Source organism: Harpia harpyja, chromosome 22, assembly GCF_026419915.1.
Source record: "Harpia harpyja isolate bHarHar1 chromosome 22, bHarHar1 primary haplotype, whole genome shotgun sequence".
Taxonomy (NCBI): domain Eukaryota; kingdom Metazoa; phylum Chordata; class Aves; order Accipitriformes; family Accipitridae; genus Harpia; species Harpia harpyja.
In genome coordinates this window covers 15,356,486-15,381,831 of record NC_068961.1, presented here as the reverse complement: position 1 = coordinate 15,381,831, position 25,346 = coordinate 15,356,486, and the positions used below count along the sequence as shown (strand labels likewise).

The 25,346-nt window shown below is 41.3% G+C and overlaps 1 protein-coding gene and 1 non-coding gene across 4 annotated transcripts; both read left to right on the top strand.

Moving 5' to 3' along the window:
* The first annotated feature begins 839 nt into the window (after window positions 1-839).
* RNF149 (ring finger protein 149) lies at window positions 840-24,933 on the top strand. Of its 3 annotated transcripts, none has more exons than XM_052773759.1 (9): window positions 840-1,442; window positions 9,050-9,300; window positions 12,236-12,304; window positions 15,228-15,310; window positions 15,785-15,881; window positions 16,407-16,436; window positions 18,606-18,801; window positions 19,174-21,288; window positions 23,616-24,933. In XM_052773759.1, the coding sequence occupies exons 1-8, from the start codon at window positions 980-982 to the stop codon at window positions 19,230-19,232; spliced, it is 1,248 nt and encodes a 415-aa protein (XP_052629719.1). In that variant the 5' UTR covers window positions 840-979; the 3' UTR covers window positions 19,233-21,288; window positions 23,616-24,933. The 3 variants fall into 3 exon arrangements, with proteins under 3 accessions (XP_052629719.1, XP_052629721.1, XP_052629718.1); XM_052773758.1 differs by having other exon boundaries at window positions 874-1,442; window positions 24,313-24,933; XM_052773761.1 differs by lacking the exon at window positions 16,407-16,436.
* LOC128135335 (small nucleolar RNA SNORD89) lies at window positions 21,594-21,709 on the top strand. Its single transcript, XR_008233058.1, has one exon. It is a non-coding gene; the product is annotated as a small nucleolar RNA SNORD89 (small nucleolar RNA).
* Window positions 24,934-25,346: the final 413 nt, after the last annotated feature.

Below are 25,346 nucleotides of genomic sequence, written 5' to 3'. Positions count from 1 at the left end.
TCTGGAACAAGCTCCCCTCAGCACAACAGCACGGGCGCCTTCTCTACCCGAACGCCAGCGGCTCTGCTCCCTTTCCCCAGCGCTGCCGTACCCCCACACCGTCCCCGGCTGGCTCCCGACCCCCCCCTCCTCCCGGCCCGGCCTTGCTCCCGGCACCCCAGCCGCCTTCCACTCGGGAGGAGACCGAGCTGTGCCCCGGGAGGGGGGATGGTGGTGGAGTACTGACCAGTTTAAATTCACCCCCCGTGTCCCTGGCCGAGCTGAAGGACTGGACTTAGAACCGCCACCCACGGCTGAAGGCCAAGCAACGCCCGAGGCCTCCCGTTGTACGGGGAGGCCGGTGCGCGGAAGGCCGCAGCGGACACTCTCCGCGCAGGAGGCGCTTTACGTTCATCCCCCCGCCGGAACCGGTTGCGGCCGGGGGTGGGCGGCTTACCTCCCCTCCCCTCCCCTCACCCTCCCCTCAGGTTGTGCCCCCCCCCCCCCCAGCCAGGCCCGGCCCGGCCCGGCCCGGCCCGGTGGGGTTCCGCGGCCCGGAGCCGGCCCGGCCCCTCACCGCCGGGGCGGAGGCTGACGGGAGCCCCACGCGCCGCGGGGCGGGGCCGGCGGCGAAAGAGGGGCGGGGCTACCCTCGCGGGAGAGGCAACGGCCGCCCCGCCCTCCTCCCTCCCGGCATCCCCCGGGGAGGGAGGAGAAACCCCCCCCTCCGCCGGGGCGGGGCGGCGCATGCGCGGCCCGTCGGTGTGGGCGGGGCCGGCCCGGCCTCCGCCTCGCCATTAGCCGCGGCGGCGGGCGGGCTCCGCCCGGGGCGGGCGGCGGCGGCGGCTGTGGTGGTGGCGGGGGGGGGGGGGGGTTACCTGGCGCGGTTAGACGGCCGCGGCGGCAGAGCCGAGGCGCGGTAGGGACGGCGGAGCGGCCTCCTCCCGCTCCTCCCGTTCACGGCGAACCGAGCCGGAGCCGCGTTGGCGGCGGCCGGGCCATGGTGCGTCGCGCCCGGCTGGCGCTGGTGGCGGCGGCGGCGCTGGTGGCGTTGGGAGCGCCGGTGGGTCAGGGCGCGAGGGCCCTGGAGTGGTACACGGCGTGGGTGAGCACGGCCTACGTGGAGCCGCTCAGCAACCGCACGGTGCGGGGTAACACGGAGAGCGGCCGTTACGGCGACAGCTCGCCCAAGGAGAGCGCCCAGGGCCTGGTGGGCATCCCCCGCGGCGCCTCGCCCCGCCACATGGAAGGCTGCGCCGCCGACACCGACTACGACGTGCCGCTGCCCCCCGGCGGCCGCGGGACCCCCGAGGGCGACCCGCCGCCCTGGATCGCTTTGGTGGCCCGCGGCGGTTGCACCTTCAAGGACAAGGTCACCAACGCGGCGCGGAAGCGGGCGGCCGCCGTGGTCATCTACAACGAGGCCCGCTTCGGGAACAGCACCGTCTCCATGTCCCACCTGGGTGAGCGGGGACGACGGGGGCTGGGCGCTCCCCGCGATCGCGGAGGGGTGCGGGGGGCTTGGGGGGGTGGCTTTGTCTAACGCCGGTGCGCCTCGGTGGCGAGGGATGGGGATGGCGGGGGGGGGGGGGGGGGCAGACATCCCCGTAAAAATGGTACGAAGAGCCGGGTTTTTGTCTCCTCTTCCTCTAAACCGCGCTGGGGAAACGCCGGGACCGGCCTTCTGTCTTCCAAGTTACAGCCCGGGTGTCGGGGGGAAGATGCGGCGAAGCCATCCGAAGCGGGCAGCCCTGTGACAGGCTGCGGGGAGGGGGGGGTGGGGGTGTCACGGTTTCATTTAGAGCTACCTCTTTGCTTCGTACCCTCTGGCAGAGCCGCTGCAGCGGTGACAGGCAGGCAGCTTTCCGCAGGCTGTGCCAGGTATCCTGAAGATGCCTTCTGGTGCCTGTGAAGGCATGGCCGTAGCTATCTGAAGATAGCTTTCGGTACAGGCTTTATTGTAATAGCTCCGTCGTCCTCTCCTGCGCAGGTCTGTAAAGGACGGGGGAGAGGTGGAAGCATCAGGTAATTCTTAAACGCTCGCGAATGCGGTGGGAGAGCTGAAGCCTAGAGATGGATGTTGACTTGGCTTGTCTGAGCGTGCTGGTGATCTGTAGCCTGCAGAAGGGATGTGCGATTTTTGCCGAGATAAGAACCCAGGTGTTCCGTCGCTGCAGTCTCTGCTTGGGCTATGACACTAAAGTCTTGCTGCATTTTTATGAGCACGACGACATCAAATGCTTAAATCAAAGGGGAAAAAACTTCAAAACTCTGCTATAAAATCTGTTTGCATTTGTAGATTTCCGAGGAACTGGCAGGTCTTCAGAGGAGGATGCAAAGACAAAGCAAACCAAGTAAAAATTGCTGCAAATGTGTGTTTCACATGGTCCTGGTACAATGAGTTTGTTAATGCCCACGCTGTCATTCTTGGTCGTGAGGAAGGGCAAGACAACGAACTTGGTTGAAGTAGAACCATAATGTGTTTCTGAGGAAAACAAACATACTTTCTTTATTATAGTGAGCTGAAAATCTCAGTTAGGGAGCTGTTGCTTCATAGCATGTATGATATATCAAGCGGAAAACAAGTCTCTCTTCTTGGAATACAAAGTGGCACCAACTTGGGCGTTGGAAGCGTGATTATCGTTCCTCTTAGCCTGCTGCTTGCTTGCGTAGATTGGCCTGGCCCATCTCTTGTGTTCTTAATCCACCGTGAAAGTGGAGGTGGGACGCTAGGTAAGATGTACCTTTGATCCCATGTAGTGATTAAGGTACTTTGGATAGTAATTCTTTCCTCTTTACCAGCTGTCAGTTTCTTTTTCTTGCTGTCACTCTGTATTGGCCAGTCAGTACAAAATTTTTTTTGTTCCCTGTGGGAATTTTTCCACGTTCTTCTCCATGCCCCTGTCGTAGCCTCTCATAAATATTATTTGCTCTTCTGTGGAATTTCTTCCTCCTTTTCTCATCTTGCTTATTTTATCAAATTTTTACAATTTTCTCTTTTCTGCTATCATCTCTGCGCTGTATAAGACCTTCTTGGGCTTACACTCAGGTTTGGACTTGCTAGTGTAGTTACATCTATCAGTAGCATAAGACCAGTGCTCCCTGACTGCTGGTTGGTTTCTTCTTCTTAAACTGGCAGAAAGTTGCTGATAAAACCTCTACCTATGTAAAGAGTGTGATTTAGTATGTATACAAGAATACATTTGTACTTATTTATACTGAGTTTGCAAATGCAGGTTGGACCTCAGGATGGTTTGGTTGGGGTAGGAATATAACAATATATCACAATATAATTACTAGCTCTGCTGGAGTCACAAATTTTTGTTTCATGATCAGAACTTTCAAACATGTAAATGTTCAAATTTTTCAGTGCACTTTGGGAATATAGGGAAGAATTACTGTTAGTGTTTTCAATCTTGGTTTTTTTGAACGGGAAAAAAAGTTTGTGGAAGACAGGCAAGGAAGCATGTAGAAGGTAACGCTGTATTTTACAGGATCCAAGTTTGCCATTCCTGTGAAGGGATTTGTGAACTGACACATGAGGAAACAAACCCTGCTTCTGGGAGGAGCGCTGAGAATAAATACTCTGGGAAATCTGCAGTGCTGTAACTAAGGAGTGAAGTTAGATGCATAAGGAACATCGACTTAACGGATTTGCAATTAGTGGCACTGAAAATAATGTGAGATGGAACAATGGTTATGGCTGATAGAGGCACAGCCTCAGTTGCCTGAGGGTGATAAATGAGTAACTCTTCTGATCTCAAAGTTTCATCTTTTCATTCTTCTGAAAAACCTGGCCTTTGAACTTTCTGGTGTGTGTGTGATGCACGTGTGCTGTTGTTGGTGGGGTTTTTGTGTTTTTAGACATACTCCAACTTGAGTAAAAAGAGAGATTCTTGATTAGGCAAAGAAGTGATTGGCTGTAGCTGGTGTCAAAGCATTTGATCAAGGACTTACATTTCAAATACTCTGCAGTTTAGTTATTTTTCATGGGTACCTTGTGAGCTTCATGAGTGCAGTGAGTAGGGATTTTAATTAAAGTTTTGGAACAGCAGAGTCAAGAGTTCGAATATCTAGCCTTGCAATCCTGTCCCTCCTTCCAAAAGAAGGTTCTTCAAATATGACTCCACTGATGTCTCATGTTTTTCAGGCCTGTGCTCTCTGACCAAATTATGTTGTTCAAAATGCTGCATTACTTCCCTCCTCGAGGGAAGTAATAGTGAAACAGCTTCACCTGTGGCTGAGGAGGTTTTTTCCAGGGGAAGATACTCATTTTACCCAAATGACTCAAGGAGTTGTACTTCAGTTATTCAATCTGAATAGTATAAACTCAAACTTCAGTTTTAAAGGAATATAGACTTTGCAGGCAGTCTTAACTCTGTTTATTTTGGCGGTGGTGGTATATAATACAGAGGCTTCAAATTCCTTTCCAAAACCAAAATAAGTATTGTGTGTAAATATTAGCTGGGAGTGGGTTAGAGAGGGAAGGTGTGGAGTATTGCGGAGAGCAGACTAAGGAGAGTTAGAGGCTCAATGCTGGTAAAGAAATTAGGGGGAGGCAGAGGTATATTGCGGTGGAAAGAAAAAAGGGTCTTCTGGTTCTGTAGTTTTCCTGTTACACTTCATGCTGGGCATCCAGCTACCTCTGAATCCCCTCTCAAGCTAGGATTTGGTGATGCTGATCAGAACATACGTTTGATACCTTGAAGACTATGGAATAAAACATGATTGTGCTTGACGCACAGTGGGAAGGGAGGAAGGAGGACTGGCTACAATAGTTTGAGATAGGTCTGGACTGGAGCTTTGGTGCATGGCTTGTGGATTTAAGGGAGGCTTGGGACTTAACTTGAGTGTGTGACTTTGGCTATGTAAAGAAAATGGTCTTTGATTTGGTGCAGCTTCACCAAAATACACCCAACTAGTTCTTTCCTTCCTTGTCATATTTTTTTTGTGCAGGTATATTGAACAAAACAGATGCAAACGACTTTGTAGTCGTGATTCTATAAGCTCTTGCCAGCTTCAGAGCGGCAGAGTTAGGGTTATTTTGGCACGTAGTTCAACGCTTTGCTACATTGCTTTTAGCACTACTCAGGATTCTCAAGTGGTGCGTAACTTCTGTATTACTGCTGCTTTCTACCAAAACCTTCTTGTACTCTACTACTGAAAGGACAGAACTGAAATCAGTGGCTTGCTTAACTCAGTGACTGCAAGATGTTGACCTGCTATGTTGTTCTGAAGAAGCAGGAGTAACTTCAAAATGCTTATACCTGTTTTATGCATAAGAGTGCGTATGTGTTGGAAACCTATGTGGAAAGAGGAATGTTGATTGCTTGACTACTTGACTCTTCTGGTTATGCATCCTCCTTCTTGAGGCAGGTGAAAACAACACGCACCAGGGATTTGATGAGATGAGGTTGGGGTAGATGGTTGAGACAAAGCCTGTCATCGGATTGTTAGTGTACTGTTATGCATTTGGTAAAGATCAGGCATGTTCGTTTTGACCAGGAGCTAAAGAGAATATTCGGTGTTAATTGTGGCAATATTAGCAGGGTGCCTATGCTTAAATAGATCTAAGGACTGACCTCAAACTTTTTACCGAGGTGCTCAAACTCTGGGAGCTTTCTGGTGTTTCTTGTGAGGACAAAAACTACAGTATGTCTGCAATTGGTTTCTGGATGATAGAAAATTATCTTTGTTATCTGTAGGGATGGATGGGAATAAATGTGATAGTTTGGGATGTCTGGAATCAAGATCTGTATCTGTACTACTTTTTCCTCATCAGGAGAGTGCTGGCTTTCTTTTGCAAGAGAAGACTAGCAATGCTAGCAGTAAAACTGACCTTGGCGCGCTGGCAGGAAACATACCTTCATCTTCAGAGTTCCAAATTTGCCCTCCTTTCCAGGTTTCCTAAGGATCTGCCAGCTCTCACTGCTTTATTTGGATGATAATGTTAAAAAAAAGGACATACCAGATTTCAAATCTACCTGATTCCACTGAAGCATCAATCAAACCTAGAAAAGAAGACATTTTTACTCTAGCAGAATAAACATGTGGTTATTTACTGCGAAATTAGAAAGTTATAGAAAGGCAAAGCCAACAAAACATGCTCTCAGTAGATACATGTATGTGACACTTGGAGTTCTTTTGTAAATGTGATCTGAGGTCTCTGAGTTGTGTTGCAGTTGAAGAAGCTGATGGAATGACTCAACAGCATTTCAGTCTTTGAATAATGTGTTTCAGAACAGAAGTCTAAAATTAGTGAGGAATGAGTTAAGGCCTCAGTCTTGCAGGCTGCTCAGGGCAACTGCTTCTCTGAGACTGCTCTTGTTCCTTTTGTAATAGTGGATCGCAATTATTTTTTTTCTTCTTCTCTTTCTGTCTTATGACCTTCAAGGCCGTCATGTTTAGTTGCACATATTTTTAATGGCAGGTTCATCACCAAGTCTTTAAAACTGTTAAAATGCTTTTAATGGGCATTTATTTAAAAATGTACGGCAGACTCGTGTTCGTTCTAAAACTGGAAGGTGTCACAGTGTCTAGCAGCCATTGCACAAAAGTATCCTGGCTTCCATTTCAAGGAAATAACTGGCTGATAGTTGGACATGCTAGTGACAAAACAGGGAAAGGCATTACTGATTATTGTGGGGTTTTTAAATACTTCTTTGTTAGAAATTATGCAGAGAACTAGATAGCAGGATTAAACTGACTCAAGATTTCAGGATTGAGGAGGAAACTTTTATTGATTGAAAAATCCAGGCTGCCTCTAATCTTGAAACTTTCTTTTCTTCCCCAAGCCTGAATGAAATCACATAAATCTTTCCAGCACTCCCATACTGTTCACTAGCCATCCTTAGGCACCCCTCCTGTTACTTGTCACTCTTACGCTTGATTAGGGACATAGGACCTAATCTTCTGATTTAGGTATGTGGATAACAGTTCTCAGCAACATGAGATAAATTTCTACCTTCCTACGTTCTTTTCCTGTTAACTCCCTGTGGGGTTGTGCAGGGTCAGAAAGCAAGGAGTGTTTCACACATTCTTCTCTACAAGATTCATGAGTCTCTCTGGTCATGCTTTCATGCTGGTTCAGAGCAGAGAATAATATTAATTAACCAATTCTTAGTACACTTGGACTTGTGGTATCATGTGGACCGGCACGTTGTTGGTGAGTAGACCTAATTAGTGGAGCCTAGTTGCTTGTGGATTTGTCTTGTTTGCCTACAGCTTCCCTGCTTTGTCTCCTAAGGCACCCACCAGGCGAGGCAACGCGTGCTGGGAGCTGCTGGCGAGCCGAATGGGGTGCCTGAGGGCAGCTACAAGTTGGGCCTTTCCCCAGTAGCATCTTTTGAGGATGGTGCGGGGAGACAGAGAAAAACCTCCAGAAACTTAGCCCTATTTGGAAAATCTGCTCTTTTGCTGGGTCTGGATGTGGCAGATGGGTATAATGGTTCTTACAGTAGGTGACCAGATGTGGGATGGTTGTGTAAGGGGAAGCTGAAAAAGGGTAACTGGCATCGAGGTAGGAGGGTTATTCAACTAGTAACTGGAACCTGTAGTGTTTCATCCGCAGCAGACTGTCTGCACCTTATGGAGGGAGGAACTGCTATGTACGGAATTGAAACTTCTGTAAATTCCCCTTGGCATGGTAGCGGAATGGCCAGGTTGATGACGTGTCACAGCCAGAACCGTCTCAAGTAAAGGAGTTTGTTTTAAATATTTCAGGCAAACAACCCTTTGTCTTAGTAGGCAGAGAGGTGGGTGAGTCCGGAATGCTGCTCTGAGTTTTGAAAATCCCCACTTGATGTAATGTTACAAGTTAGGCAACCATTTCTTTTGACATAGCTTCTCAGTAGTGAATCTAACACAGCCAGGAGGGAAAAAGGCTTTAAGTCTTCAGTGGGAGGTCTTGTTGCAGGTAGGTAATGTTGAGAATCTGAAAAGGTAGCTGTGACATTACAGCTTTAGCTTTCTGGCTAGGAAAACCCCTCTTTTCTTTCTTCTTCCTCTACTTTCTCTCTGAATCAAGCTTAGTTTCACTTTTTCTCAGAGGTAGGAGTGCAAAGTAAGCTATAAAGCCATGACTTTACTAAGGGTGTGTAGCAGCGTTAGTACACGCAAAGTAAGAACTATTCAAATAAAAATAGCACAGACCAGTGTGAAACGGTGACATTTTTAACAGGTACATTTGTTTGTAGTTTGTTTTGTAATACTTAGGTTTGATGTTTCTGAGACAATACCAGAGATGCTTCCAGACAAAATGGAGTAAAACTCTAGTCACAGAGGATCTTTGGTTTCTGCTAGTTGGTCTTGACGGTATCTTACCGGTTTTGGTGGCAATGTGGTGCTTAAAGGGTTTTTTTTGGAATTAGGTGCTTTTTCATATGGATTGAGTGCTTTCGAGTTCTAATATAATAGAAAAATCCTTTGGTTCCATGCTCCCAGGAGAGTCTCAAAGTATTTCTTGGCAAGTCCTTGTTGTGAAGTCTCATTACATTTTAAATATTTAGTATTAAAGAATCTTTAAGTATTTCAGTGTTTAGTGTAATTTAATATTAAATAGCTGAATCTTTTTTCTCTTTGTTCACATATCCAGTGTAATTGTGCTATGGATTCAAATTCAAACTTAATTGAACGTGTGTCTCTTCATGGTATTCACCTACTGTCTCCACCTGCAGCTAAAATTCCCACACTGACAAATAAAAGACCAGCTGTTCTTGAGTTGCACGTTAGAACTTCAGCAGCTTCAAGATGAGATGTGTATAACTTGCCTGGTTTGTTTGCATGGCATCCACATCCCACCTCACTGTGTAGAATGAGGAGTATAGGGCCTTGAACAGTAAAGATGCATCTGTTGAAGTTTATCTTGTGTTTGAGAGTTTCATAAAGTAAATAAAGGGTTCTTTACTAGTAAACTTTATATCAAGTCTGCTATGCCTGAAAAAAAACTTAAAGGTTTTCCTGTAACTTTGCTCACTGATCTTAACTGGAGAGGCCCAAATGACCATCAAGCCAGGATGCCTAAATTTTTGCTGTGATGACTGACTTTTTTCTTTTTTTTCCCCTCCAACAGGAACAGGAAATACAGTGGTGATAATGGTTGGCTATCCAAAAGGGATAGAGATACTGGAACCAGTACGAAGAGGGATTCCAGTAAAAATGACTATTATTGTTGGGACACGACATGTGCAGGAATATATTAGTGGCCAGTCGGTTGTGTTTGTAGCCATCGCCTTCATCACCATGATGATTATATCACTCGCTTGGCTCATATTTTACTATATACAACGTTTCCTGTATACAGGATCACAGTTTGGAAACCAGGTAATTGGAGATGATGATGCTTTAGAGTATTTACCGTCTTCTCATGTCAAATCAGTTGCCTAACTTTGCTTGTTTATTGAAGCATTCTTGAAGATCTGTGCCTTCTTGCTACTTTACTATCTGTGAACGCTAGTCAGTAATGGTTAGTGAGGCTAATAAGCAGTGTGCTAATTGGCATTGCAAGTTTGGCCAGTTATAATTATTAGATACTCGTATGAAGTCGTGGGAAATACGTTTAGCCACTTGTCAACAACTGAGTAAAGGCAGCTTCTTGTGTGATTTGTCACCTAACTTAACTTCCTTCCTTTTGACATTAAAAATTATTTTCATTCTTCAGTAATTTTCATACTGAAAGTACTAACTTCACTAATCAGACTTATTTTTAACGGAAAGAGACCATGGTAAATTTTTTTTAATAAGACCCACAAGTAGTTAGGGCTAGAATTTTTGGTTCTAAAGCTTTATGAAAACTACCTTTGATACTTGTAATCCTACCATTCCACTGTAGAGTACCAAATTGCAGCAGGCTAAAAGGAGCATATGTGGTGAGATTCAGCTCTCTTGGACTACCCAAAGTGCTGAGAGCGGTAGGAGTACTGGGAAGATCAGGAAGGAATAACTTTGCTCCTTCTTTGCCCCTTCCTCATTCCTGTTCTTCAATAGGTTAAAAAAAAAAAATCAGCTTTACTTTTTTCCCCTGAGGGAAGTACTTCACCATAGAATAATTTAGGTTGGAAAGGACCTCTGGAGGCTATCTGGTTCAAAACCCTGCACTCGAGAGCAACTGGAGTTGCTGGAGTCAGCTGGAGACCTAGTCCAGCTGAGTTTTGAAAATATCTTGGGATGGCACTTCCTTGTGGTTTTCAACTTTTGCACATAGGTTAGGTTCCTTCCATGGTCATCAGCTGCTCTACCATAGTTCTCTAGTAACAGTGAAAATGAAAGTTGCACTTGTTTTTCTTTGCAAGCAGTTCTCTGTTTTGTTTTGTTTTTGTTTAAACCTCAGTTCAGAACAACAAAAAAATTGTTTCAAATGACTGCATATCACATGGACTTCCCCTGCCTTCTGCTTGAACATGTAGATTCTAGCTTTGGGGGAAGAGGGAAGGGAATTTTTGTTTGCCCTCAGAAGTCTGAGCTGCACCTAGGACGTACAGGACTCTTCTAGGAAAATACTTAATTTCTCTTTTCGGTAACTGAGGATAACACATGGGACTTCTGGATTGGTGAAACTTGCGGTCCCCTTGAAATGTTGGTTCCCTAGACTCTTTTTTACTATGCTTTAAGTCTTAGAACTTAAATTCTGAGAATACTTTCAAGAAAACAAAATTTTTGAGAAGTATTTATAGAAAAAGGGGGGTGGTTTTGTGTTGCAACAGTTGTTTGGTGAAGAAAGGTGCTTCTTCCTGTTGGCTTTAGGATAGTTCATGCTAAGGGAAGTTCACATGCTTTATGAAAAGTTTTAAGAGCATTTTTTAGGATGAATGTGATGTTTCCCAGAAATGTGGACCACAGACTCTTAATAGATTTTTGCCATTGGGCTTGTCATCTAAATGCTTCTTAATTAAATTGTCTAACGTTAGAAGGTTATACCACTTTCTCAGTTCTCCCTCTTTTAAAATGGCCATTGAAAACAAAACCTTACAAAACTATGGGAAGTTTGAAAATGTTTTGAAAATCTTGGTCAAGATACATCATTAGGAGTGTTAAAAGAATTTTGGAAGCAAAAAGCCACTTTTCTAACCCAAATCTTATTTTGCTTGGCTTACTGACTCTAGTGTAATTAAAGCTTGGGAGTTAAGTATGCCATGCTTTAAAGCAAGCTACTGTGTAGCTGCTGAGTGAATGTGAAGACAGGTATCTTAAGATTTATTCTAACCTCGGTTTAGCAGTAAAACTTTGGAAGACCTCCTTGCTACTGAAGGTGAAACAGGACTGTGCAGAAAACCCTGAGCTGATACAAAAGGTGGAATAGACCACTGCTGCTGGTTGTCTGTCCATTTCTGAGAGAACTTTCAGACTGATTCTTTTTAACACCATAAAAAATAAAAAAATCCCAATTTTCAATACTATAGGTTTGTAAAGTGATATAATTCATTGTAATTATCACAGAGAAAAGCTACCATTACGTGTGGTTTATTCCTTTATGGTATTTCCTCAGTGAGGGTTGCTGCTAGACAGATCAACATCTGTTAATTGGGAGTGTTTAGTTTCTCAATTTCTAGCAGTAGCTAGCACTTTGTCTTGGAATACAGTACTGCTTTCTTCTCTTGCTTCCCCTCTAAGCATAATCAGGACTGTTACTGTATAGAAGTCCAGTGTGGTGTTTCATGTCTGTTAAGCCTTTCTTGTCATCTCCTTTGCATAATGTGTCCTTTCAGTGCAAAGCTTTGTATAATGTGTGAGACAGTGTTTGACGGAGGGGAAGTATTAATAGCTACAAGCAGCTTTTTGACCTGGTGGCCAGCTGTAGGCTGCCCGGCAGGATTCCACCTTCTCTCAAGCTGGTGCAAAACTTACTGTGTGCTTGCTCATGGGCTTGCCTAACTAGAAGGTCTGGTTATATGGCGGCTGTTTCAGCTCAAAAGCCTACATTAGTTCCAATTTTCCTTTGCGGGAAGGCCCTTAGTGCAGGCAATCACGATACAAGGCTACGTACGTCAGCTTGGTCTGCATAGTTCTGCACTGGTTGAGTTCATTGTAAGAGCAGTACGCTTATAGATAATGTTTGCTGCTGTGCCCGAGAATGCAAAACTTGCAGTTCTTCAACATCTGCTGGCTGGGAGTACTTTGTAAACAAATTAGTTAGCCAGAGACTAATTTTTTTTTAGATGCATTCAAAAGACTTGGTAACCCACATGGAAAGTATGTAAAAGCTTTGAAATGTAACTCTTAAAACTAACTTGTGTACTAATACTTCAAATCTTTATTCAAGGGACATAGGAAAGAAACCAAGAAAGCAATCAGCCAGCTTCAGCTGCATACTGTGAAACGTGGAGAAAAGGTAATTCAGGGGCTCCGGTTATTGCTGTATGATTTTAAAACTGTTGTAATGTCTTTATAGAATTTGAACTGAAATTCTCACAACATAATTGCAGTGTGGCTTACAATTTTAGGCTCATTTTAGGGCCTTTGCTTAGAAGGCAGGATTTAAAATTGAAGAGTCAAATTTGAACTACTTAAGAAATGTAAGGCTGTTTTGTTGGAAATAGTACCTGGTTATACAGAACGCTGCAGGAGACTACAGGGCTGATACTGTAAAGATGAGGAAACACTATAGTCTTTCCAGCACTTGAAAACATCAACAAGTGGATTACAAAATACTTCCTAGGACCTATTGATTACACAGTTCTTACAGCTGATGTAATGTTTTGTTTTCTTAAAAGAACATCCATCTTTTTATTGATCAGAAGGCCTTAGAAATCTAAAAAGCTTTGAAGAATGAAACATTTGTTTCATCTTTTGACATACAATACATTAAGGAGCTGTATAGACTTACTAGAAGCATAAATTTTTTAGAAGTACATTTCTATGTATTAAAATACAACTATTCTAAAAAGTAACAGCTTTCAAAAAGTTAGCTTTGACAGCATACAGCCTAAACCTCAAAGCTGTATTAGAATAACTGAAGTAGAAAAAGCCACGGTTTTGAAAGAAAATATTTAGTCGGAGTTTCAGGCAGCTCTGATCCTAGATGCCAAATTAGCTTCTGACTAGACTTCTGCTACTACATAGGCATTTTTTTTTCCCCAACCCTTGTCTTACTAGTTTTTACTTAAAGGACTGATTTGCTCAGAGATGAAAAACAAGGATTAGGTTTTTTAATCTATGAATAAAACTGAGGTGAGAAAGGACATTTATGTGTAAGACGTTAAAAGCTGTGGTTCAACAGAAGCTGTTCAGCTCAGGTCACATGCGACAGAGAATATGTCCGTCATTTAGTACATCGTTTTTGAAATTTAAAAAAACCCAAAACTGTCTTTGAACTTGCCTTTTTTCATCTTATGCATTCAGTGTGTTTAAGTAGCATTTTACAAGTATTTATTACTTTTAATTGTGTTCTAAATTCCATCAAAAGTAATCTATTTCAAGCTGTGAACAGAGGGATGGATAGTCATACTTCTGTTCATACAATGGTGAGATCAGAGATCCAGAAGGATGGAATTGAACCAAAACTTGTGTAAAGCAGTATCAAAGCATAACATCAACACTGGAAGAAATGGATGTAAAAGGGTCATGATGAAACCTATGGTGAGAACCACAAGGAAGATGTTAACAGCTTTTAAGTTGATGTTCAGTAAACCTCTAAAAAGGATTTGTATTGTGAGATTTTTGCAGTGTACCAGGTAGTTCCTTCCCATCGATATACCCTTGACTGAAATAAATAAAATGGGGTAATTTAAGCTGTTATACAGTATACTGGTTGTAACTATGAATGCCGTGTTAGTTAAGCAAAGTAGAATGAGATAAGGTTAAAATCTCTCTATTAAAATAGAGTTTTTCTGCTTGGTAACTCATGTCTTCTGATTTGATTTGAATCAGCCTACTATCAGTAAATTTATGTAACTTAGTGATGCAGAGGTACTTTCATGAACTAATGAAAATTCATCTGGAAATAGAGTCCTGTGTACTCTGTGAATGTACTTTTTTTTTTTTTTAATATTTCCTTTCAGCCATTTAAAAGAGAATATTTCTTTTATTGTGACACAGTACAGTCTTTCATTATCACTTCACTTGGGGTTGAGGTATTTAAAAATAGGTCAATATTTTAAAAGTGTATTTGCAATCATGTAGATCCTTCCTGAGAAGCTTATGGGATTATTGTAAAATGGACACTCATTTGAGTATGTGCTACATATGGTGTGCTTGGATTTTGCCTCTTGTGCAGAATAAAAAAAAATTTGTTATAGAATAAGTACTTCCCTTAACTTTGCTTTGTAAAGCAAACTGTAGTGCTTTGTAAAAAAGCAGTCTTAATTTGATTTACTTGGGAATTTAAGCATTAATTATGTAAATTGATAGCATGCAAAGGAGGGAAAAACTTGCCTTGAACTTGAAAGTTTGCTTGCAGTACTAATTCATTTGAGTGTTTCTGGTAATGAAATTGAAGTGCTTCAGTAAGCAGTAAACAAAAAATACTTATGTTGTGGGGGATGAAAGGGAAGAAGTTGGCCCACTGTCTGTTCTTCTAATACTTATGTTTTACACAACCCAATTAACATTGAATTATTTCTCTTGCATCTGGAGATAACCATCATATTTACACTGCAGCTATAAGCAGGCTTCAAGAAGACAGTAAGACCTGTTAGGAAAGATATTTAACCCTTAGAAAGAAACAAATTGAGGTGGGGAAATACTGCAGTTTGACTGTCTCTCTAGTTTGAGCTTGGAGAGAAGTTTCCAAAACCACCCCAAATTGCATATTTCAGTTCTCATAGCTACCAGAGGATATCTGCTAGGATGTGGTAGAAAAAAGAGAAAAAAGTGGGGAAGAAGGGCTTCCCAGTATTTAACCCCAAGAATCTCTTCTTACTTAAGCACTTAGAAGTCTTTGGGACCATCAGTTAAGAATTAGATGGTGCGCTTTCATCTGTACTGACCTCTTTTAAAATTTCTTCATTTTGTAGTTATTTTAAACTGAAATTTTACTGTGCTCCCATGAGTAAAGCCAGTGTTTGAGACTTAAGAGATTACTTAAGGTACCATGTATAGCTATTTAAATTAGAAAATCCAGGTTTGGCTGCTTTCAGTATCTGGTATCATTTGATCAAGTCACCTCTTGATGGAATCTTGAGTTAAACGAGAGAGATATTTTTATTTGCTAAACCATTTTACAAGTTTTACATTCTGTGAAGCTAGCTATTACACAAAGCTTGTTCTGTAATGAAATATGGACGTAATGCATTTAAATGTGTTGTCATATTTAGGGTTTAGATGTTGATGTGGAAAACTGTGCTGTATGCATTGAGAACTATAAACTGAAAGACACTGTCCGAATTCTGCCATGCAAGTAAGTTGCCATAATTATTCTTCCCTCTTTAGCATGTTTTCGCTAAGAAATATTTGTTGAGCTTTCTGGAATCTCTTCTGAAACTCTGGTGGCAGAGCTGAAGCTGTGCCATTTATATGGGCTGTTACATGTTGAAGGGCACCGGCAGACCATGTAGCGCTCTGTATCTGTGCAGGAAAAAGGAGCAATTGGGAGAAGCGTAGGAGTGAAGTAGAGCTTTCTTAAGTTAGAACTGTACACAGTTGAACTGGTAACTCTGTGGTGTCCTTGTGGTTAGTAACATCTCTTATTTCAGAAAGCTAGCATGAAAGAAGATGCTTCCAGAACTATGTCTGTCTTAATAAATTAAGCAGTACCTAATTGTCAAGGTTATAAAGGAATGGGTTTATTTTTTAATCTAGTAACTTGCACATTGTTTGAAGGAGTAGTGTGTGGCTTTTGTGACAAATTCTAAAGGGCATTTCTTTTGTTTAGGCACATCTTCCATAGAACGTGCATTGACCCGTGGCTTTTGGACCACCGAACTTGTCCAATGTGTAAACTAGATGTTATCAAAGCTTTGGGATACTGGGTATGTTGCACATTTACTTTAATCTTCAAGGTAGAAGTACAGTGCAGGAGGCAAGACTTCATGTAACTGTTCAGAATGAGAACAGTTGTTACTTGACAGACTGAAGAAGCTGGGCAAAGATGCAAGAGTAATTGAGTGAGAACCAGAAAAATAAGGGAGTTTTATGGGTAAGATCTTAAACAGTGTATTGAGCAGCTTATGAATCCTGTGTGTACTCTCTGTGATAACCAATTTTTTCTGTCTCCAGCTGATGATAGTAAGGAAGTTGAAGCAGAGGTGAGGCAATTTACCCAAGCTGCAAAAATATAACTTAATTCAATAGAACTAGAGCATATATTTGATTTTGTTGAGAACTGCGATTCAAAGGAACAAATTATAGTTTTTCTATCTTGAGTGTTTGTGTACTTCCACATATGCCCAGTGTTTTATCCCTGTAAATGAGCCAGTACTTAGAGCCTTCCTAAAGACATTCACCAGAAATTGGTTAAGTAGAGAAAATGATGTGCTCTCATTTCTTTCTGACAGCACCAGAAAAGAGAGATGAAGACACATGCGGTAGGTTACTCGGTCACTGTTGATAAATAGTCTCGAGTTCCACTAAAAAGCCATAGGCATGAATGTACCTCTTTTCTCTTCTACTGATCTACAGAGATCTTCAGAAAACAGGGGTGTTCCTTGGTTTCAGGGACCTTCCTTTCATAGATTAGGTCTGCGTTTTGACTAGCTTTTCTCTTATTTCATTGCAGAGACTTAGCAGATCTATGGAAGACTTATGAATTGCTCTTTTGTTTTGTCAAATGTGACAATACTCTTGCTATTTAATATGTATACCAGATTGTGGTGCTTCTGTGTATTAAGTCAGACTTTACTCAAGAGTTGCAATCTTTTTTTATGTGAAATAGCTATTATTACTTTAATATTGTTATGTTAGCAGCTTATTTTTTGCTCACTTCCAGTTCTTGGAGTTGATGTAACTTGTGTTACATACAGAAGGATATATCCTTTTGTATACAGGCTGAAAACTGAAATACTAGAACCTTTAGAACACTTTTATTCCCTGAATTCATGCTGTTGCAGAGGATACTGATAGCAAGCCTAACCAGGAGGAGTAATACCTCCTCCGCTTGTTATGCAAAATGAATGTCGGAAAGCAGGTTGAATGGGATTATATTAAATACAGAAGCCCAGTTGTTTTTTCTAATGGAATGGGGGAAATGTGTACTGCTTATGCATCAATCATTCAAGTCCCACTGAAGCTAATAATGTGGGAAATCATTCAGTATTTTTTTTTCTAGCTCAGTCTTCAGCCTGATACAGGTTGCCCAATCTAGTTTGTAGAGTGATTGTGTGAATTTTTTACTGATGTGAGGAAAAAAAGTGCGAAGAGCAAGGCAGCTTCTTTCAGCAATGTGCTCGCTGACTGATGTAACTGCAAACAGGAATCTGCAGCCTTATTATAGAAATCTACTAAACGTTCTGCAAAGAGGCTGAAGGCTCAATTCAGTTTTATGGAGAACAAATACTTCAGATGCTTAAAAATTTTTCAAGGCTCAAAGCAGAGAGAAGGCACTAGGTCCTATTACCTGGCTTTTGTTTTGTAGAGAGCAGCCTTCAGTGGTCTAGTTCTGCATTATGCTATTTCGTACGAGAAAAAGAACTGCAGTTCAGCATGTCTGACTGATTTAGTAGAGCATTGTTGAATCTTGTAGTTTCAGTGCTTATTTAACTGCATAAGTTTCGGAAACCAAAATTATTAATGCCCCCCTGCCCACACATGTAGAGATTAGTATCACATGTGTCTTAACTTGTGTTCAATTGTAGCAGTTCTATAGCTTATTAAAATTCAGTACATTTTAAAATATGCTGCTTTGGTGCTAAAGAAAGAATCAGCCTAGAATTTCTTAAATCTTAAGATGGGCCTTTGCTAATTGTTTGAGGAGGGGAAAAACACTCATCATGAAGCCCACAGAATAGCTACTTGTACTGCAGTATACTTGCTTTTGTATAAATAATGTCAGTATATCAATGGCAATGGCTTAGTGAAGGTAGTCTGTTTAATTTTATGAGCAGAATTGTGCATGTAGTAGGACTTCAAATTAACTTTCAGAATGGATCAGAAATAGCTCACGCTATATACAATAGGTGAAATAAATTCCTTTGCGTGTGCTGCAGATATTTTGTTCCTGCAAAGCGACAAGCCAGCATACTTGCATTTTTGGAACAGACTTAAGGTTAGGCTGGAGGTAGAGGAGGAGGGAAGTTTGTTCTGATGTCAAATGTTTGCTCACCCCAGTAAAAAAAAAAAAAATCTAAGCTTGCCCAACTACTATTGTGAAAAACAGAGACTTCTACAAACTCAAAGGATCAATAGGTTTGCTCAGTGAAGACTTTGTATGTGCTGAGCCTGCTGCTAACTGCAGCAATACTGTTCCTACAGTGTTGAAATATTCCATCCAGAAGGCTGGCTGGGTTGACTCCTGTTGTTGCTCTTGGCTTTGGGGTGGCTTGGAAAAAGTGGCTTTTCTTTTGCTTGGCTTTGTTTCTTTGTAGTCAGGCAGTAACATTGAAAGTAGACAGTGTTCAACACTACCCGTGAGCGCATAGATAATAGGCAAACAAAATGGTCTTTTTTCCAATAAGGTGAGGTTACAGAGTGGTAACATGGAGGAATGTTGATGCCTAATGGTAGACAAAAGTGTCAGTTAAATGTATTTAATTTTGAAGGGGGACCCTGAAGATGTCCTTGAAGTTCAAATACCTGAATCAATAAGTGGCAGTGTTTCAGTCGGAAGTCTGAGTATTGCTTTACAAGATGATGACAGAAATGAAGTAAGCGAATTGTCAGCTTCCTCCACTAATGAATCTGTACTGCAGTGTACCAGTTTAAAAGAGGACGCAGGTGAAACCACAGCATTACTTGGTAAGTAATAATTTAGTTTATCACTTGACAATCCTTAATGCCATTCATTGCATTGGAAGAGGCTATTCTCTAACTGATGTTAGTAGCGTTAGTATTGCAGTGCAGACTAGACTGAGTGGTGTCACTTACTGCTGATACTGAAAAAGTACAACCAGGTGGATTTTGAGAGAATTCTATCGAGCTGGAGGAAACTGGTCGGGGCAAGGGAGTTGTATACAGTGTCTTAGGAGGATTACTTATCCAGAGAATCCTGAGAACCTTGGGTATATATGAATATGAAATTTTTTGCCAGAGTTTGGATTAAAGTAACAGATAAAATGTATTAAAATGGTAAATCAACAAACAATTTTTCTTCTAATTCCTGACTTCTAGATGTGGATGTCAGTAATAACCGACATGGAGAACATCTATCTAATGGAAATTCCCATTGAACTGCTTCATGGAAGATACCTTGAATAGACTGTTGAAGAACTATTATTTTTTATTTAATTAGTATGGACTTTTGTCTAGTTAATGGGAAAAAATAACAATGTAAATTATTTTACCTTTCAAACTTTTCTAGCTGGTGTTCCAAAAGGGCTAATAACTAAGAATTTTGTACACAGGAGGATTTTATAAAATCTCCTCTGGATGTCTCATCCTAAAAAAAAAAAAAAAAAAAAAAAAAAAAAAAATGCAATAACCCTTTTTCTGTAAGCATTGTTACAATGTCATTGTGTTCCAGAGGGCTGTAACAAAGATGAAGACTAGGCAGTGAAAACAATGTAGAATGTCTAATGGATAAATATTTTGGATGCACTATTTACATTCAGTATGTACACATGGAGAACACTTACAAGACTACAACTCTTAAAATGTTCTGAAAGTTCTGATCTGTTGTAATTGGAGGTGGATATTCTTAGGAAAGAAATAATCTAATGTTGAAGGAATCAACTTCACGGATATGTTGCATATCCTTGTTTGTGATGAAAAAATTGCTAGTTGCAACTTTCCTTACGTGTAACAAATACTAATTTGATCTTGTAATGTGTTCTACTCAGAGTGGATGCTGAGAGAAAAGGAGACTTTCTCCATCTTGCTAGCTTTTTATACTGAATTTGGCAGTAACAGGTTGTGCTAGGTGGTCTTCACGTGCTGAGCATGTAGACTTATTTAGGTATATGCACACTGGTTACCTCTTTCAATCTTAAACTCAGTAGAACAGAGGTAAAGGGCTAATTATGGCTAAAATGTATTTATTAGTCTATTTATAAGAATTTACTTAATTCCTTCTTACTCCTGTTCCCATCCAGTCCCACTTCATTATGTACAAATTGAAACTGTTTCTTAGGATCTACAAAGTTTGGGTTTGTTTTGGTTTTTCTTTTTTTTTTTTTTCCTTTTCCTTTGTATAAAGATGCTGGAATTCTTCTCTTGGATATTCCACATTAGGAGTTTTGACTGGGTTTGCCGTTAGCTTTTATTCCTTTCTTTTAGATTAGCAGTATTGTGCCTTATAGTAAAACACTTAAGAAACCTGAAGCATCTGAGAGTAAATATAAACCCTGGCATCTCCTATTATGACCTCTTATTCAAATATTTATGTACTGTAAGTGGTATAAGGAATTGCTAAACTGTTTTGTAAAGAAATGTGTATATTTAAAACACTACTTACTAAGAGTGTTAAGTGAATTGTTTAGGATTTTAGCATTGTCATGTTATAAATAATATGCTACATTCCTCAATTTTCTTTTGTAAAGCTGTTACTCCAGGTTGTTTAAAACAGTGTCTTTCACTAGACATTTGTTTTAGAGTGCATTTTGTTTTTAAAATGTATATTTGGGATGTTTTTAAGAAAATATGCAATTCTTTTTCTAACTTATATTGAGCTTCAATAGAAGCAATAACTTTTTTTAATTTTAGAATGAATGTTCCAGAAATGACAGAGGTTTCAGCTGGGGAAATATAATCTGAACTTCTACTTTGCAGAGCAGATGTTTCACCCTAAATTTCCTTCAAAAAATTCCTATTAATGCCTACTTAAAAAAAATCTGCCTCTTCCCTGTAGGAGTGTAACTTTTAGGTTTACTGGAAAATTGTCAGGTTGTAGTTCTGATGTCACCAGCAGGTGCAAGTTTTTGTGATGCCTTTATCTTACAAGAAGCACATGAGAATGGAATATGACTGACCAACCATCTCCAAAACTGAACAAATAAAAAAACCAACCCACAACTAAACCAAACAATGTATAGGGACATTTATGTCTCCAAAAGAAGCTTATCAACATTTCCAGAACTGCCTTTTTAACTGTCTCTTCAATATTAAAAACTAAGTCTTCTCCCTCTTCCTTAACACAAAACTGAACATTGATGTAGTAAATGTTGAGAGGGTTTAAACTCTAGCTCAAGGAGGAACCAAAAGGCGTTATCAAGAGAAGTCTTGTCAGTCTGTGGATTGTGTCTTGCTGATACCTGCAGCGCAATATTCATGCTGGAGAGGAGAAATGTGGTGAGTACTTCAGCTTTTATGTGATACCTATAAAACCAAAAGCTTTCTTAAGAATCAAAGCTGAGATCTGGCAGAAAGCTGGAAGAAAAGCTTAAAGGGACCTGCAGACTGAAAAGTGTGCTTATAAAATCTGAGTGTACTGACTTAGAAAGATATCCAAGTGTGAAGATTTCTGGGGTATGTTTCTAATGCTGGCACTATACCTGTTTCATTTCAGCCTTTCACAAGAGTAGTTGTTTTCAGTCGAGTTGGTTTGCGCGTAGTTCGTCTTTGATATAGTTAGGTCTCGTAAGGCCAGCTGTGCTGCTGAGGAATGATGACAATAAAAGGCCGAATTGCAGTGCCTCCAGCAAGCAGTTTGCTCTCCTTGGAAGCTCGATGACAAAAATCTTCTGAAGCGAATCATTAGTCTGACCTCAGTCAAAAAGCTGATGTGCATTAGCAAAAAGTGGTAGGATGAAAAGTACAGGACAGGAAAGAAACAATCTAGGGAGCTTAAAACAGTTGAAAGAAGATTAGAAACTTGGAGCATATGACCTACTGTTACAGCTCATCTAATACATAACTTTTAGAGTAAACGGGTGTAGGCAGCTATAGGTAAATACAGGTTCCCAGACTTTGCTGATCTGGGCCTACTATATTGGATCAAACTGGTATTTCTAGTTTCTGGCACTTTACCTACAAAAAGCTTATGTGAAGGTCAGAACTAATGAGTCTCTTTTCCCCCCCATGAATGTTTTTGCAGGATAGGTGCCTTGTGACTCCCTTCCTTACCATTTGGAGGAGCTTTAATCTGCCTCTTCTGCTTAGCCTATGTCCTGCCTAATGTGGGAACTCATGCTGTATGTGTTGTGGGTTTCTTCTGCTCCCACCCCCCCGCCCTGATTCTCTTCCTAGCTGCACATTTTTCATAAAGCATGCAGGAACTTGTCTCGGAGACCTTTGTCCCTTTGTCAGATTTTGCTGTCATCAGGCAGAGGGTTTCTTGTTAGAGGCATTCATGTGGTATGGCTATACAAAGCTGAAGCACAGTGCCTACATGAAGTGGACAGCCCCCCAATGGTGAAGTTGAATATATCAGTTGGGGAAAATCCCTAGCAGGACTATAGGATGTTATTGTTGTAGAATAAGTTTTATTAGTATTGTGTTCATTGGTGTGGCTTCGTTAGTTCTGGTGTTACTGTTAGCGAGAAAATTTGTAAAGTTCAAGTGATTTTAAAAGGAGCTATGAACATGTCAAAGTGGACTGGTGTTTAAAGTGAAAACTAGAGGTCCCTCTTTGTTCAGAAATTTTAGTTTATTAATAATAGTCTACAAATGCCAAACTGGAAATTTGATAGTAAATAACTGTTTAAACCAGCTTCAGCTTTCAGACTTCCTAGCAAGCAAAAATGAACTGTAGACATTTCAGATATAAATGCGTGTTAATAGTGAGTTTAATTACCTGCAGTACCAATTTAACTAGAAAATTTGGATTTTCTCTTACTAATGACCCGTAGACTGGATTCTTCTTTGGCTCTAAGCAGTGCTTGGAGGAGATCCTTTGCATGTACTGGAGGAGTTTGATTAGATAGCAGTAACTCCTTCCCCCTGCCCCTCGCACCTCCCCTGCCCCCTGAGTATGTAAATGTAGACCAGTAACCTGTTGCTAGTAATTAGTGCTAGATTCTGGAGGTATGCCAGAGGAGTTGTAGGATAATTTAACTACAGTGAGAATGCTTTTAATCCATGCCAACTTAATAAATTGGGCACCGGTATATTCCTGCCAAAGCTGGGTTGTGCAGAGGAGCTCAGCAAGTGTGTAGCAGTGGTTACCCCTGTGGTTCAGAGGATGTCTGAGGCAGTGTCTATACTTGCAAGTTTTGATGAGCTTGATCAGAAGCGAAAGGTGTTGGTTTTACATGATGATGGCAACAGATAGGACACAACAGGTTGGGCTGATGATTTAGCTGCCCCATAAAAGCAGACTTCTGACTAGACATGCAGCTAGTGTTGGCATTACCAGCTGTACTTTGAAGTATACACCAGTAGGTTAAGAATGGCATTCTGAATTTGTGGAGTATTTTTTCAGTTGTTGCCACAATGTGTAATACAAACATGTTTTTGTTACACATCAACATCCCAAGTGTTGGTAAAACTGGGAACTCTTGCTCAACAGAGCCTTTAGCACCCTGAATGAAGCCAGTAATGATATTGTGGTGATGGCTAGGTGGGTGTTTGGAGGGTTTGTTTGCTTTTGGGGTGGGTTTTTGGGGGTGCTTTTTTGGTTTGGTGGGGTTGTTTTGTGGAGAGGTTGCATGTGTAGTTTTCATTGGTTTGATTTTCAGCACTTGGCACTGAATGCAGTTTTTCTGTGCTGGACGAAGATACTGAGATCAATAAGAACATACTGACTCTGCAGCTCTACAAAGAGAGGTGGAACTGAAATCTAGTAGAGGAGTCAGCTGGCAATATCTCATCGGGTTAACCTGGAGGGAGCGGAGTTCTTGGTGTTGGCTGCTGAGTGAATGAAATTTTGTTGGCAGCTTCACAAGAGACCTTTCTCTTCTGTATGTCTCCCTGCAGCCACCAGGCTGGGTGAGACTTTGCACAATGGCTTGGACTGATTTAATAGCTTGCTGTTACAAGAAGAGAGTGGTCCTTTCTGGTTTTCCTTTTCTGCTCTATTTACTTTGCTCTGCCTCCCATTCAGATTAAGAGTATGTGATGAACTAGTTCAGCTTAAGTGGCAGAAAATTAAATCTATCAAAGTTGTATTTTAACAAGCCAGGAAGCTGAATATCCTTACTGTGCAATTAACTGAGTTTGAGCTGGGCTAAGGGGATGAGGAGTTGGGGTGGAAGAGGAAAGAGCAAGACTCTCCCCTTGATGCAGTTTTAAAATAGTGCAATGGTGAATTACAATTCCTGAAATGGAAGATGGCAGCAGCATATTTTTATTTTTAACCAGAATGGCTGTAAAAATTGTAACATGTCTTCTCTCCTTGAGACTGATCTTTACTAGATGTGTTCTTTTCTCTCATAGGTGATGTGTGAAGATTTGGTAATTGGAATTGTAGATTAAACATGCACAAATCAAGCTGAAGGCTTTTGGTTTTGTTCAGTATGGGTCCTGATCTCTCTCCTCAGATATCCTGCTGTATTGCAAAACTTAATTTGAGAAGTTTTAAAAGTAGAATGTCTCTATAATTGCATGTGTTTTGTGTGAAGAATGCATTGCCTGGAAACTGTCCATTGTACTTCCATTGGATCTGAAGCTACTTTTCACCATCTGAAACATGGTAATGATACTGCATTTTTAAATGAGCATATCCTTCTTAATTCAGAAGAGCAAAATAATTTGAGTTCCCATCATTTTGTTAGTCTGAAGCTTAAGTCCAAAACTTTGAAGCCAGTTACTTCTACTATAAAAATAACTGCAGAGAACCATTTGAACTTGCCAGTCTGTCAGCAGCTATTCACAATTGACTGTCTTTTATGGTAACCTTGTACTAACTTGGTTGCATTGTTTGGATTAAGCACTGGGCTATGTCTTTTCCATTGTGTATGTACAACTGTAAGAATGTCAAGTTATGCATTGTTGTTGTAACTTAATGGCTAAAAGCTCAAATTCCATAATAAATTATATAGACCTTTTAAAAAGCAATGTCTGAAAAGCTTGAGGGGTTTTGTTTTCTTTGCTACACTTCTGTAAATGGATCTGAGACACTCAGCACTAGCACACCACAAAACAAGTTCATGCTGTGTAGCTAAGGGGGAGATCCTTTCAGCATGTTGTGGAGTTTTCCCCATGTAGGTTGGTTGCTAGATGCCCACCCAGCTGCTCTCACTCTCCCCCTGTCCTATTGAGGAGGGGGAAAATAAGATGGAAAAAGTCATGGGTCATGATAAGAAACAGTTACTGGCAAAACAGATGTGACTTGATGAAGATTAAAACTAATTTATTGCCATTTAAAAACAGAGGAGGATAGTGAGAAACAAAGACAAAACTAACACTACCCTTCTTCCTAGGCTCAACTTCATTCCTTTACTCCTGGTTCTTCTACCTCTCCCTTCCCT